The sequence below is a fragment of the Dama dama genome, chromosome 15, assembly GCF_033118175.1.
Source record: "Dama dama isolate Ldn47 chromosome 15, ASM3311817v1, whole genome shotgun sequence".
NCBI lineage: Eukaryota > Metazoa > Chordata > Mammalia > Artiodactyla > Cervidae > Dama > Dama dama.
The window spans coordinates 94,704,354-94,717,781 of NC_083695.1; the positions used below are offsets into that span (position 1 = coordinate 94,704,354).

Here is a 13,428-nt window from a genome sequence, read left to right on the forward strand (position 1 = left end):
ACACGCTTCCCTGGTGGCTCAGATGGTAGAGTCTGCCTGCAGGGTGGGAGACTCGGGTTCGATCCTTGGGTAGGGAAGATCCCCAGAGAAGGAAATGGCAACCCACTCCAGTACTCTTGCCTGGAGAATCCTATGGACAGAGGAGCCTGGCGGGCTGCAGCCCATGAGGTCGCAAAGAGTCGGACACGACTGAGCGCCTTCACTCACTCAAATACACACTCACATCACACACACACACACACACACACACACACACACGCATAAACCCTTCTCCCAGCTGCCTTAGGAGCTGCTAGCATCGCAGGAAGCCCTGACTTCCAGGAGCCCCGGAGGTCAGGATTCCTGAGAGTCCAGAGCCCCGGGGGTCAGGGTCCTACTTGGCCGGCCGGACGCCGCAGCCCCAGGGTGTTCACCAGCTCCGGGCTGGCAAGCGGCCCTGGAGGGGCGGGGCGGGCCAGGGGGTGGGGCCTCCGGGACGGCCGGGGGCGGGGCTTCCTGCGCCACCGCCCGCGCTCCGCCCCCATCGGCCGCCCGCGCTCGATTGCTCTAGTCTGGCGGCGGCAGCATGGCGGCGGGGGCGGCTGAGGCAGCGGCGGCCGTGGTGGAGGTCGGCTCAGCCGGGCAGTTTGAGGAGCTGCTGCGCCTCAGAGCCAAGTAAGCGAGGCGGCGGGCTGCAGGGGTGAGGGGACGCGGCGGGGGCCGGCCTCATGGGCGGACTGCCCGGCTCCCTCGTGCGCGGCCCAGCCTGGGCGGCCCGGACCCCGAGCCCGGGTCCCCGCCCCTGTGAGGGAGCTGGTCCACCGCAGACCGGTCCCGAGCCGCCGGGCGCCCCGAGGCGCCAGGCCCGGCGGCCCCCCGGGGGACGGCGACGCGGGGACCCAGCCCCCGGCCGGGGGTGGGCGCGGAGACCCCGGCCCCTTGCCGTGTCGTCCCGGGCGGACGCTGCAGGGAGGCCGAGCGGGGCCGGCAGTTGGCGTCTGAGGGCGCTCGTGGTCGGGCCGAGCGCGCTTGCCCGGGCGCTGGACGGGGCTCTCCCGTCTCCTGAGCGCCGCCCTCGGTTTTGGTTTTGCCCGCCTGCCTCTCGCCCTAGGGGGAGGCGTCGGAAGGAGACCCGCGGGGTACGTTGGGCCCTTTTGGGGGATACCCGGAAACACCGCCCCCCGCCCCCCAACTTGCGGGTCGGCGGTGGCGGGCGCGCGGGGCCTCCGGGGGTTCTCTCCGCTTCCACTTCGAGGCCTCGCCTGGGCACCCGCTCCCCGCTCAGCCCCCTGCTAGCCCAGGGCCTCCCCTGTGCTCGCGCCCTGGCGAGGCCTCGGTGTCCTCTGCGATGAGAGGGGTCAGGGCCGTGGGCGGCGCGTGGCCGGCGGGCGGGAGCGCTCGGAGGCTCCAAGGGGCAGAGAGCCTGCGCGGAGCTCAGGGCTGTGGGGCGTGTGAACCTGAATGCAGCCCCGAGTTTGAGTTGGAGACAGATGGGGAGCTCCCTGGGAGCGTGGCAGGGGGCGGGGGGGCGTGGGGGTGCGGGTGAGAGGGGAGAGCCCCTGTCTTCCTCGTCGCGGTGCCGAAAAGTGTTCATCAGAACAGCTCATTTGGCGTTTCAGGTCCGCTTGGTAAATTGTTGAAAGAGGTGGGCCCGGGGAGGCGGGTGCGTGGGGAATGACGTTGACTCATTGATGGAAAGGGATGCGGCCCGGAGGCGGCCTCTGGAAGGAGCCGGGCTTGTGTGGATCTGTCCTTAATAAACGCTCAGTTTACCCATCTTAAGTAAACAGCGCCTGACGTCATGAGGACAGAAACCTGAAGCAGACATAAACGCGGTCACCCTCTTCCGGTGAGGGTGAAGACTATTTTGCTGTTTGTGTGTTTGGCATTTTTGATTCTATGTTTCATTTTTTTTTAAACGTAAAAGTCCGTAAGACGTCACAGTCGGTTAAAATTTCAATGTTAATACCATTTGGATGCATTCTTGCCTGTATCTGAAATGACCCAAGTTCAGAGCAGTGGCAAGAACACATCCAAATGGTATTAACATTGAAATGATTCCTTTAGATGGGCACGTGGGAAGTGGTGCTTGGCATCTGGGGAAGGAACAGATCTGTGCTCCTTTTGGTGGAAATGGCAGCATTTCAGAATATGAAATGCCTTGTTAATGCCATTTAACGTCTGTTTGACAGATCATCGCTTCTCAATTTTAAAATTTCATGTGAATTGAAAATGGTTTTTGCCTAAGTCGTCTAATCACATGTTTATGTGTTATTGAAACCTCAGTTAGTCTATACAGTGGGGATATTGATACCCATTTGCAGAGTAATTAAGGTTTTGCCCATTTGTAAAATATTTAACTAATATAGCTTAATACTGTATGATTTTAATACATGGTAGTTGGTGTTATCTGCACAGGATTAACCTCAGGAGCAGGACATCTGAAATAACAGAGAGACAGCCGTTTATTGACCACTAATTATTTTACTGACAACCAAGGTTCACTACGTTGTTTAGAAGCACAGTAGTTAGGGTTTGAACCTCGGTCTTCTCTAAAAGGTTTTTCCTTAAACAGTGCATCCTGCACATTGGGCTATCCATGAAGATGGAGAGAACAGTGTGACGTCAGGAGAGGGTGACAGCATTTATGTTTGTTTCAGGTTTATGTCCTCATGATATCAGGCATTGTTCACTTAATTGGAAAGTAGAAGTTAAGCATCTAAATATGAGAATAGCATGGATAATTTAAAATTACATTAATGTAATTCTTTAATGTTTTTAAAGGGCTTACATATTTTTGTTTGATCTTCCCAACCTCCCAGGGTATTATTGCTGTTTCACAGATGTGGCAGTTAGGTTAAATTACTCTTCAAAGCCGCATTAGTAGTGGTGGAATTTAAGTTGTATATGTGTACTTTTTCTTTTTTACATACGTTGGCACATACTGTTAAAAAGTTTTGTAACCTATTTTTTTAAAATGTACTCTTTGTAAGCATTTTCCTGTTGTTAATTGTTCTTTGAGATATAATTTTTAATGACTTTATAATATTTTATGGTCATTAAGAAAACTATATTGTTGAACAATAGCCTTTTACAGTTACTTGCTATGTAGAATACTGGGGAAGTATTCATATACATACATCTTTGTCTCTTTAATGACTTCTGTAGGATAGATTCTTGACAAGAAATTTCTGAAAGTTTCCAAGTGAACTTTTACCAGTGGGATATGAAAGTGTTGTCTCACTTTATCTTTTTAATCATTGAATATTATGATTTTAAAAATCATTTTTCAGTTTGGTAAGAAGTGGTAATGTCCAGCTGCATGCGTGAGAGGAAGAGGAAGCAGTAATTGGTGAAGTATCAATACTTCCTCCATAGCCTCTGGCCATGCGCCAGCGCTCCTCTGAGTTCTGGGTACAGTGGGGGCCCATGGAGTGGGGGCCTTACCCTGTGTTCCTCTCCTGCCTTAGGTGGCTCTTCCTTCGGAGCCTCCTGCTTTCTGTGTCCCAGGCAGCTGTCCCTTCTTCTTTGGTCCTGTCTGTGACCCTTGTCTTCCATTTTCCTTTGTTTCAGCACAAGACCTTGCTTCCTACCTGAGAAAATAGGACTTCAGTAGCCTCATCAGACTGCTTCTTCTACGTGCCCCTCCCCCAACACAACAGATTTACTTGTAGCTTTTCCCACTCTAGGGACTTCCTGGTGGCTCAGACAGTAAAGAATCCGTCTGCAATGCAGGAGACCTGGGTTCGGGTTCGATTCCTGGGTCAGGAATATCCCCTGGAGAAGGGAATGGCAACTCACTCCAGTACTTTTGCCTGGAGAATCACGTGGACAGAGGAGCCTGATAGGTTACAGTCCATGGAGTTGCAAAGAATTGGGCACGACTGAGCAACTAACACTTTTTTTCACTTTACCCATTCTTGATTCCTTTGCTCCTGACCCAGAGGAAACTGCCCTCTTCTCAAGGTGAATTCTTCTCTGCTCTAGATTTCCCTGTCCTGCCACCTTGAATCTCATGTCTTTAGCCTCTCCCTCTCATTTGCACTGTCCCCTCACAAAATAAACTGAAGATTTTCTTGCACTGAAGAAAGCCCATCCCTTGATCTGTCTGGATCCTTGCTCTCTCTTTGTTAACAGCCCAGTCTCTTACCTAGTAGGTTCCTAGCAGTTTACTTCCTCATCCTCAGCTCAGTGGTCCACACATTGCTTCTCTCACCTGCTGAAATGACTCCCCACTGCTGGTTACTTTTTTTGCTCCATTTGATGGTTGTCCCCCTCCCTTCCTGACTCCTGTGAGACCCCTGAACCTTCTCTGGTCTACTGCCAGACTCCTTTCCCTCCGTCTCTCTTGACTTGGTGTTGACGAGCCCCAGAGGCTCTGCCCTTGGCCCCTTTATTCTCCGGCGTGGATGAGTGTGGTGCCCACTATCTCTTGATTCGCAGATCTGCGGATTAAGTGTGGTCTTCTTTCCTGAGCTCGACTGTCACTAACAGCCCACTGACTTCCTTTCCTCTCAGGTTGCCAGCTTCTGGACTGTGATTCGTGGTGAGTACCACCACTACCTAAGTCACTAAGCCAGAAACTTGGAGGTACTAAGCCCCTTCTTTTCTCAGCTGTATTGTTTTAATGGTTTAACAGTTGATTACTTTTTTTCTTGCCCAGGTTTAATTGTCCTTGTTTTTTTCCTCCTTGTAACATATTTTTCAATGTGTTTTCCTGAGTTTTCAGATTTTTTGTAGGTGAAAGTGAAAGTCGCTTAGTCGTGTCCTACTCTTTGCGACCCCATGAACTGTATAGTCCACGGAATTCTCCAGGCCAGAATACTGGAGTGGGTAGCCTTTTTCTTCTCCAGGGGATCTCCCCAACCCAGGAATCGAACCCCGGTCTCCTGCATTGCAGGTGGATTCTTTACCAACTGAGCTGTGAGGGAAGCCTTTTTGTAGTTGAGAGAGAGTGTATTTGCATTTGGGCTTCCCAGGTGGCGCTGGTGGTAAAGAACCCCCCTGCCAGTGCAGGAGCCATAAGAGGCTCAGGTTCGTCCCTGAGTCGGGGAGGTCACGGCGCCCACTCCAGTCTTCTTGCCTGGAGAGTCCCATGGACGGAGGAGCCTGGCGGGCTCCAGTCCGTGGGGTCCAGACTTGCACACGACTGAAGCAGCTGTTTGAATTTAGAGCTTTGTAAAAGTGAAGGGTTTTTCAGTTGAGTATGAGGTTAGACTTAAAGGTGTCTTTGCCAACATAATTTTATATGAAAATAGTTAATAGATACATACTGAGATTTCTAAGGATTTTATCAGCAGTTTATTAGTCCACTATTCTGTCTGTTCATACTGTCAATTTTTAGAAAATACTTTGTAGCATAATATAAGAAAGTTTGTCTGTAAAAAGCGGTTCTGTTTTTTTCCTTGTTTTCTGCTTATATATTTCATTTGCCACATTTTATTCCTATTCCTATGATCACTTCATTACAATACCATGTTTAAAAATACTAACATTAATAGTAACGCATATACAGTCATGTTTCACAAACATTGTGTCCTGACTGCAGAAATCTAGTTTCTGCAGGGTCTCAAAATAGAGTTAATTTACATGGCTAGTAGTTGAGGTGGGTGAATGTTCAGAACCACTTCATGTGAGCTAAATACTGACTCAAAAAATATCATTAATTTGAAAATTCATCCGAAAGAAGACCTTGAAATCATATTTCAGCCTGTGTTTAATATAAGATTCTAGCAGTACAAAAACAATTAAGGCGGCCCTTGAAAGGTTTCTTGGTAATAAAATTTAATCTATCACTATTCGCTTATTTCTAAAGCTACTGTTTTTATAACAGCTGCGTTTTTCGGATTTACAGGTCCCTTCTTGTGGTCCATTTCTGGGCACCATGGGCTCCGCAGTGTGCTCAGATGAACGATGTGATGGCAGAACTCGCCAAAGAGCACCCACAAGTCTCGTTTGTGAAGGTACTACGTTTTCAGTGTCTTGTCTTAGGAATTTAATTCTGATTTTTGGGTTAGACTACATTTTATTGACATAGAAAGGAGTGGTGGTGTGGGATTCCTCATATTCATAGGTAGTGTTGGGATCTGTTATTTTCACAGTAGATTATTCTTAAACATCTTAAAATGGTTTTATATTTTTCAAGCAAGGAGTGGTGTAAAACTCACCACACTTTCCTGAATACATGCTTGGGTGGGAGGACAGGATGGGCAGTCAGGAGAGGGTTTACGTCAGCACTGGCAGGCGAGATCACTCATTGTGGGTAATTATGGTTTTATACAGTAGAGATGTTAACAAGACTTGCTTCATTGAAAAGCTAAGTGGGACATGGAAAGTGATTCAAGAAAGGGTGTGTGAGGGCTACAGGGAACAGGGGAGTAGGGAGAGCTTGCTGCCAGGGGTCGGGTAAATGCAGGCCTGCAGGGAAACCAGAGTCTCTCTGTCATGTTGGGGAAGCAGAGGAAGAAGGAAGCCAGCCTCTCCCTAGCTGCCTTTGTTTTCGCTCACTTTGCGTGTGGCCTTCTTTGTCCTTGCCCTGGTGCTCCAGGCTCCTCATTCCTGGTATCTGTCTCGGCTAGGCAGGACTAGGATAGTGAGAGTTACAAAGGACAAGCTCGCTTGGTTTTAGCACATTAATGTATCAGTCAGGACTTGTTGAGGCAACATGGCCAACATGTGAGTTGAGTGTTTTTAGAAATGAGCTTTTGGGAAGGGAGGCATACCCTGTATTCAGAAGCTGAATCTTTAGGATTTAAGAAAGCAGACAAAACCCCAAAGCCTTATTTTTTTAAAAAATAACTAGAGGATGTGTTGGCAAGCATATGGAGTTAAAAGTGATTATCAACTGTATTTGTCTGTGTGCCACTTTTTATGTAAACTGAAGACCCAGAATTCTGACACATTAATTTATTTGTGTAGTGGCTGATACACTTTTCAGACAGTTTCTGTTTAAATATGTGTCCTCTGAACAGGTATTGATTGCACATAGATGGTTCAAAATCAAAACAGTGTAGGAAGAAGTCCATTGAGAAGGCCCAGCCTACTCCTTCCCACCAGCCCTGCCGTCCCATCCCATAAGTAACACTTGTATTAATTTTGTATGAATCCTTGCCGTGTTTCCTTATGCAGATAGAGCACGTATGAATAGTTAGCTTTTTAAAATTTAAGGACTTATTTAAAATTCCAGTGAAATGTGTAATGTAACCTTAGAATACAACCTTAAAATGTCCAATATAAATAATAGAAGCGGACATTAAAACTGCATGTTTGGTCAGTGATAAAAGATAACGATTACAAGTGAAATAAATGATTAAACATTTCAATCGTAAGATTAATCAAGACAATGGTAATTGTTGTAAGTCTGCTTTTCTGTGTATCATGTTACTGGTTCAGGTAACACATTGTTCTTAGCTGCCATTTGAATGATTTATTTAAAGTGACTATAGGATTACTTCTCACATCAGTACTGGACTTGGCAGTGAGATTTTAAGTTGTTCAAGTGCTTAAGTGTCTCGGCAAGCCAAGGGTTGGGAGCCCTCATCTGTTGGGGATACCTGACCCTGACTGCACCTGCTGTTCAGAGAGGGTGACAGGTTTACGTGGGTAGTTTGCTCAGGTGTTAGTTTCTGGGAAGTCACTCTGTGGCATAGTTTTTCTTTTCTTAGACATCTTCAGAGGCAAAGATGATTTGCATGTAGGCAGGTGATTTAAAGGTCACAGTGCTGAGCAGTAGCCAGCCCAGGAGAGGTGAGGTCCCTGAGAGGGGTGCTGGCATTTCCCAGAGGAGGGGCATGTGGTTCAACTAAACACAGCTTTCTCAGTGAGAGCTCTGTGACTCTTCCAGTCTATAGAATCGACATTTTCTAACTCTCTGTTTCTTATGATTTGATTTCTTGGTGGTTTTTCTTTTTTTTTTAACAACTGCAGTTGTTTGGCAGTTTTGACTTGAGGTATAGAGATTAGTTCATTCTATGACTTAGATTTACAGATCTTAAACACTGTGTTTTAATACTTTGATTCTAAAGTTTTGTGATCAATTCCTTATTTTGTAGAAGATGGTAAAATAACATCTGAGAAAAACCTAGAATACATTTTTTTTTTTTATCCAGTTGTTTGTGCCCATTGGAATAGGTTGCTGAAAGGCAAGGTTTTCACTTCCTGCGTTTGAATCCCCTCACTTCCTGGACAGATGATACGGTGATAAAGGACGTGTGTGCCTTCCTGGTGCCACGTGTAGGCCGCCTGCCGTGTGTCCACCTGTGTTGGCTGCCACGTCCCATCAGGTCCTGGGGCTGGGCTTTTCCCTGACCTTCTCACACCTCCAAGGGCTCGGAGGAGATAGTGAAGTATTTCTGTTGCTTGAAGTCTCACAGAAACCTTACATTTATTCAGAATAAGATTAAATAGCTAATTAAAATGTCAAGTGTCTTTGCATTTTAAATTATATAAAGTCAATTTGTTAGTACTTTAACTACAATGGGAATACACATTTATCATTAAATCAAATTGTTTGGTCAGTAGACTATTTCAAGATACAGTGTCTGGTGGTGGCGTGGGAAAGAGGAAGAATAGTTTTGGGTGGTGAAATTGGGGCCACTGGTCAAATTCATGGTTCAAATCAAAGCCATTTAAAAAAAAATAGGAGTGGCAATTTATTTTTAAATTCTTACATTTGATATTATTATGACTTTTGCTTTTTAAGTAAAGATTGTGTGTATTTAAAGGGTACAATGTGATGATTTAAATCAAATCCATTTTGTGTGATGTCTTTTTTGTGTACCTCCGTGACTTTTTTTTCCCTTTCCTCTTTTTCTGAACTTAGTCTGTTCCATTGGTTGGACTGTCAGGGAGTCTCTTGTCTTTTCATTGGCTCTGTCGTTTCATTCCTATTTGGTTGACTTCTTGACTAGGTGGTGAGATACTTGAGGTCAGGACCTTTACCGTACCGTGTTTGTTTTGTTTGTTTTAAATTGCTTTTCTTCGTGCAGGTGGCTCCCACCTCACGTGCCAGCCCTTTCTCCTCTTTATTCCCTCCCCCGAATTCTAGCTTAGTCCTATTAGACTCTGATACTCAATTTACCATATACTGCACTTTGGTATAAAAAATTTATTCTTGAAGTTAGACTTAGCAACCACCTGGTTGGTGAGATTTTGTATTAATGTATTTAATTTACTATTAATCTTGTTTGTATGGTAGCTGCTGTTCTCGCATTTTATGTGCATTGTATTTTCAGATATGAAATCAAGGGTACAGAAAGAATTATATACTTAAATTTTTTTTTTTTATTCCTTAAAAAGTAGGAATCTATAGTTTGATATTTTCTTAAATGGGCAACCATCTTAAAGAACAGCTTACACTGTAGTTTCTAAAGGTTTGTACAGTTAGTATAGATAATTTCTGTAGCTTACAGTGTTTAAATTCTAAATAATCTGTATGATTAGTGAGTGTAAGCAGAAAATGTAGGGCAGTCTCCAGAAGGGTGCCAACTAGCTGTGTAACTAGGTTTTGGCTAACTGGCTGTATAACTGCTATCAGCATCGGCTAACTGGTATCAGCTGATAACTGGTATCAGCTGACTATCTGAACTTGCTTTTTTTGTGTGTCAGAATATTGATCAGTTTATTTGGTGTCTTACAGAGCATATGTAGGATTCCATTTTTTAGGAACTATAAAAATGTGTCTCTCATAATTCTAGTAGGATGGTTAAATCTTAAAAATAACATAGTTTACTAGCTGTTACTGGGTAAAGTTTGGCAAAGTGTTATAAAAAGTTATTAGAAATGTTCATTTAAATACTATTTTGAAATTTATATTTGACTTTCTGACAAACAAAGAATTTGACTTTGAAAGATTCACCTTTTATAGCACGTCACAGAGTAGAAAGACGCCCTGTATGAGGTATAACAGAGTGTCCCAGAATGTCAGGTGCTTTTGTTTGCTTGTTTGTTTTTTTGAAGTCTAGTTGATTTACGTTGAAATGTCATTTTCTCATCCTTGCCTTTACCTTGGAGCCTCACTGCTGCCACTGGCAAGTAGTCACTTGTGTTTTTGGCCTAGGAATAGTGACTACTGATTGTTCAGAATTCTGTTTCTTGAACACTTAATTATATGCCACACAGGATGCTAGTTATTGGGAATACAGGACAGTAAGGGTATAGACAGTAAATGGGTAACACAGAACCAAGGTAATTTCAGGTGGCATGGTGTTCAACAAAAGGAATAAACAGGCAGGCTGTGAAGAGCGGGTCTTGGGTAGGCGGGGTGCTTTTATGTAGGTTGTGCTGAAAGGGTGTATCTACCAAGTGAGAGTTAAAAAACGCAAAGATGGCAGTCACTGGAAGAGCTGGCAGAGAGCCTTTAGGTAGAGGCTTAGCAGGTACAGACCTTAGAAGAGCAGTGGGCGGTCAGCGGGGCTGGAGAAGAGGGAAGGGGTCAAGGCCCTGACCGGAAGCTGCAGAGGCAGGGAGGGCCACGTGGCCTTGTGAGCTGTGGTTGAGTTTTGGTTTTATTGCAAGTTCAGTCTGATGCAGTCTGATTCCTAAGTCGATTACTGTGGCTGCCACGTGGAGAATGGTTTGAAGTGGGTAAGGGGGCAGACTTGAAGCAGGTCTTCCAGTTAGGAGGCTGTTTGACTAGGCCAGGTAAGAGATTTCTCAGACGTTAGTGGGGAGATTGTTGAAATGCTGTCGTCATTTGTGTCGGCTTATAGTTTAGAGGGGGCACCCAGGAGACCTGTTGATGGATTGGATGTCAGGGTGGAGGAAATAGATCTGAGCAGCTCGGTGGATTAAATGAGATCGGGGCTGCCCTGGGGAGGAACAGGTGCAGTGGGAAATATCTAGTGGGGATCTGTGGGCAGATGTCGAGTATGTGGCTTGGAGGTGAGAGGAGAGGTTTGTGCTGGGTAGAGGTTGGGTGGTGGTGCCGTACTGGAGCCTTAGAGCCAGGGTGTTGCCTGAGACCACTCTAGGAAAATGAGTGTAGGTAAGAGAAGCAGGTGCAGAACCAAAGCCTGGGGTGGGCAGCAATGTTGTGGTTGGCAAAGGGGAAGGAAGAAGCCAGACACTCAGTCCAGGAATTAGAGGAAGAGAAGACACGGAAAGCCAAGGGACGGGAATCCGAGAAGGCAGCTGTGGTCACGCCTACTGGGTGAGACTGAAAGGTCAGTAAAATGAGGAGACAAGGAGGAACTGTTGGGTCTGGTGAGGTGCTAACAGGGCTGTGTAGAGTGGAGTGTGCCTGGAGCCAGACTGCCTCGCTCCCCCGCTCAACAGTGTAGTGACCTAGAAACCAGGTGTGATGACAGCACCTGCTGTGAGGATCCCTGCTGGGGCTCAGATGGTAAAGAATCTGCCTGCAATGCAGAGGACCTGGGTTTGATCCTTGGGTTGGGAAGCTTTCCCTGGAGAAAAGAGATTGGCTACCCACTCTAGTATTCTTGCCTGGAGAATTCCATGGACAGAGGAGCCTGGCAGGCTACACTCCATAGGGTTGTACAGAGTCAGACACGACTGAGCGACTAACACTCAACTCGCACACTCACTGTGAGGATTAAATGAACCCAGTATGTGAACACACTCAGAATGTTTTCTGGCCTAGAATACACCATAGCTCTTAGCCATTACTATCACGGTGGTCTTTGGGGACCCCTGATATATCGAAGGAGATGATGGAGATTCCTTTCCTCTGGATTCATCCTGCTGTGGTAGTGCTCCCCTGCCCTCCTCCCCTCTCCACAGACACACAGCATCCTGGGTGGGAAGGGTCTGAGTTTGAGATTCAAGGTGTAGGAAGCACGTGGTTCCCTCAAGGCATTCTGGCTGGGAATCCATTCCGGATGTGTCCATGTCTGTTTGGTCCTGAAGTCATGTATAACTGTGTCTTTTAAATTTGCTGTTTCTTAGTTGTTGTGGTAGAAAAGGTAACCGAAGCATAATGAGAAAAGCACGGGGTTTGTCGTCAAACAGACATAGGTTTGTTTCTCAGCTCTGCTGCTAATTAACTGTGTCTGGAGTGACCTCTCTCCTGGCCCCTGTGGAGCTGAGATGATAACACGGCCCCTACTTTCCAGGTTGTGACAAGTCTGGTGTATAGCACAGAGCAGGCCTCCAAGGAAGGTAGCTCTTGTTGGCCATCTTTGGTCACTTCAGAATGCAGAAGAAAATTGAAATGAAAAGTTTTGAGTATTTATGCATTTATCTTCTACTTTCGTTGTTATAACTGTTACGTTGCTTTACATCCAACAGAAATATTTCCAAGGAGTTTTAGTGCTGTGAAGGTTTTCGGACTTCAGCTGCCCTTGCTATTCTGGGGAGCGGCTTTGCCTTTAATGGCCCTCCTGTTCTGGACTCAGGAGGATTTGCCTGTCACTGTTGCCTTTGTCTTATTAAGCTCCGTCTTCTGGGAGCTCATTTGAGGGGAGGCACGTGTAGTGATCCTCCTGGTTTCAGCAGGAATTTTGAGAGCATCATTTGCTTCCCAGAAGAGTTGTCAGTAAGGGGCCCTACTGGAAACCAGCAGAAATACGAGAAGAGATCAGCTTTTAAAAGCATATAGGAATTTGATTTTATGAGTCAGGATGTGACTTGTTTTGTTCTGTTTAAGACTCTGTTATCTTGCTTCTACTTAGTAGCACCTGTTTTTTGATTTGTATTACTTTTCTGTTAGAATCCCGGAGTGCAAGCGATGGGGATCTTCACTGAGCCTGGCCCAGTGCCCAGAGTGTGGGGGGCCCTCACCAGATGTTAGTGCTGCCTCGGTCACCACCTTTCTGCTCTTCTTTGGTCTAGTGTGGAATTGTCTGAAAGAATATGGTACAGAAGTTCCTTAGACTTTAGAAAGAATGTCTTCTGAATAGCTGTCTCCAAATGCTTAACCTTCTCTTTGTTCTTTTTTTCAGTTTTATTGGACACTTGACATTGATTTTAAAATATATGTGGTTTCTCACATTAAAAATGAAAATAATTTAAAATATTGTTTCAGAAGGGTGTTCTAAAGAAAATAGAATTAAGGCGGTAAAAGAGCACCCAAGAATATATGAGATGGAAGACACAAGCCACAGACATAGGATAGCCTCCCCCTGTGTCATGGTCATTTTTATGGATAGAAACAATGGATTGGTTAAAGCTCTGGATAAAGAGAGTATTTTAAGCCCAGTGGAAATCTTTTACTCTTGGAAAAACACAGTGTATATATGTTTAAAACTCTTTAATAACATAATTTATCAATAAACTCTATTTCCTATAGGTATAATGTGGATACAGATTTTTATTGGTTTTAAAAGTTTATATTACATTGACAGTCCTGTGAGGGAAAAACACAATATATCTTGGTTTTTCTCAAAGTATATAAAGTCCACATAAAAAGCTTATAGTAATTGTATTCTCATTATTTAGAGAGCGTGTTACTAAATACGTTTAAATTTATGTGTCAAATATCACATCAGATCT

At 45.4% G+C, this 13,428-nt stretch overlaps 1 protein-coding gene across 2 annotated transcripts in view; it reads left to right on the top strand.

The window, feature by feature from the left end:
- Positions 1 to 531: 531 nt before the first annotated feature.
- The window catches only part of GLRX3 (glutaredoxin 3), a 31,400-nt gene continuing 18,503 nt past the window's right edge, over positions 532 to 13,428 (top strand). For both annotated transcript variants that reach the window (XM_061162938.1, XM_061162939.1), the window contains exons 1-2: positions 532 to 654; positions 5,834 to 5,942. In XM_061162938.1, coding sequence (XP_061018921.1) covers positions 566 to 654; positions 5,834 to 5,942 — 198 coding nt within the window. In that variant the 5' untranslated portion in view covers positions 532 to 565. The remainder of the gene's footprint in view (positions 655 to 5,833; positions 5,943 to 13,428) is intronic.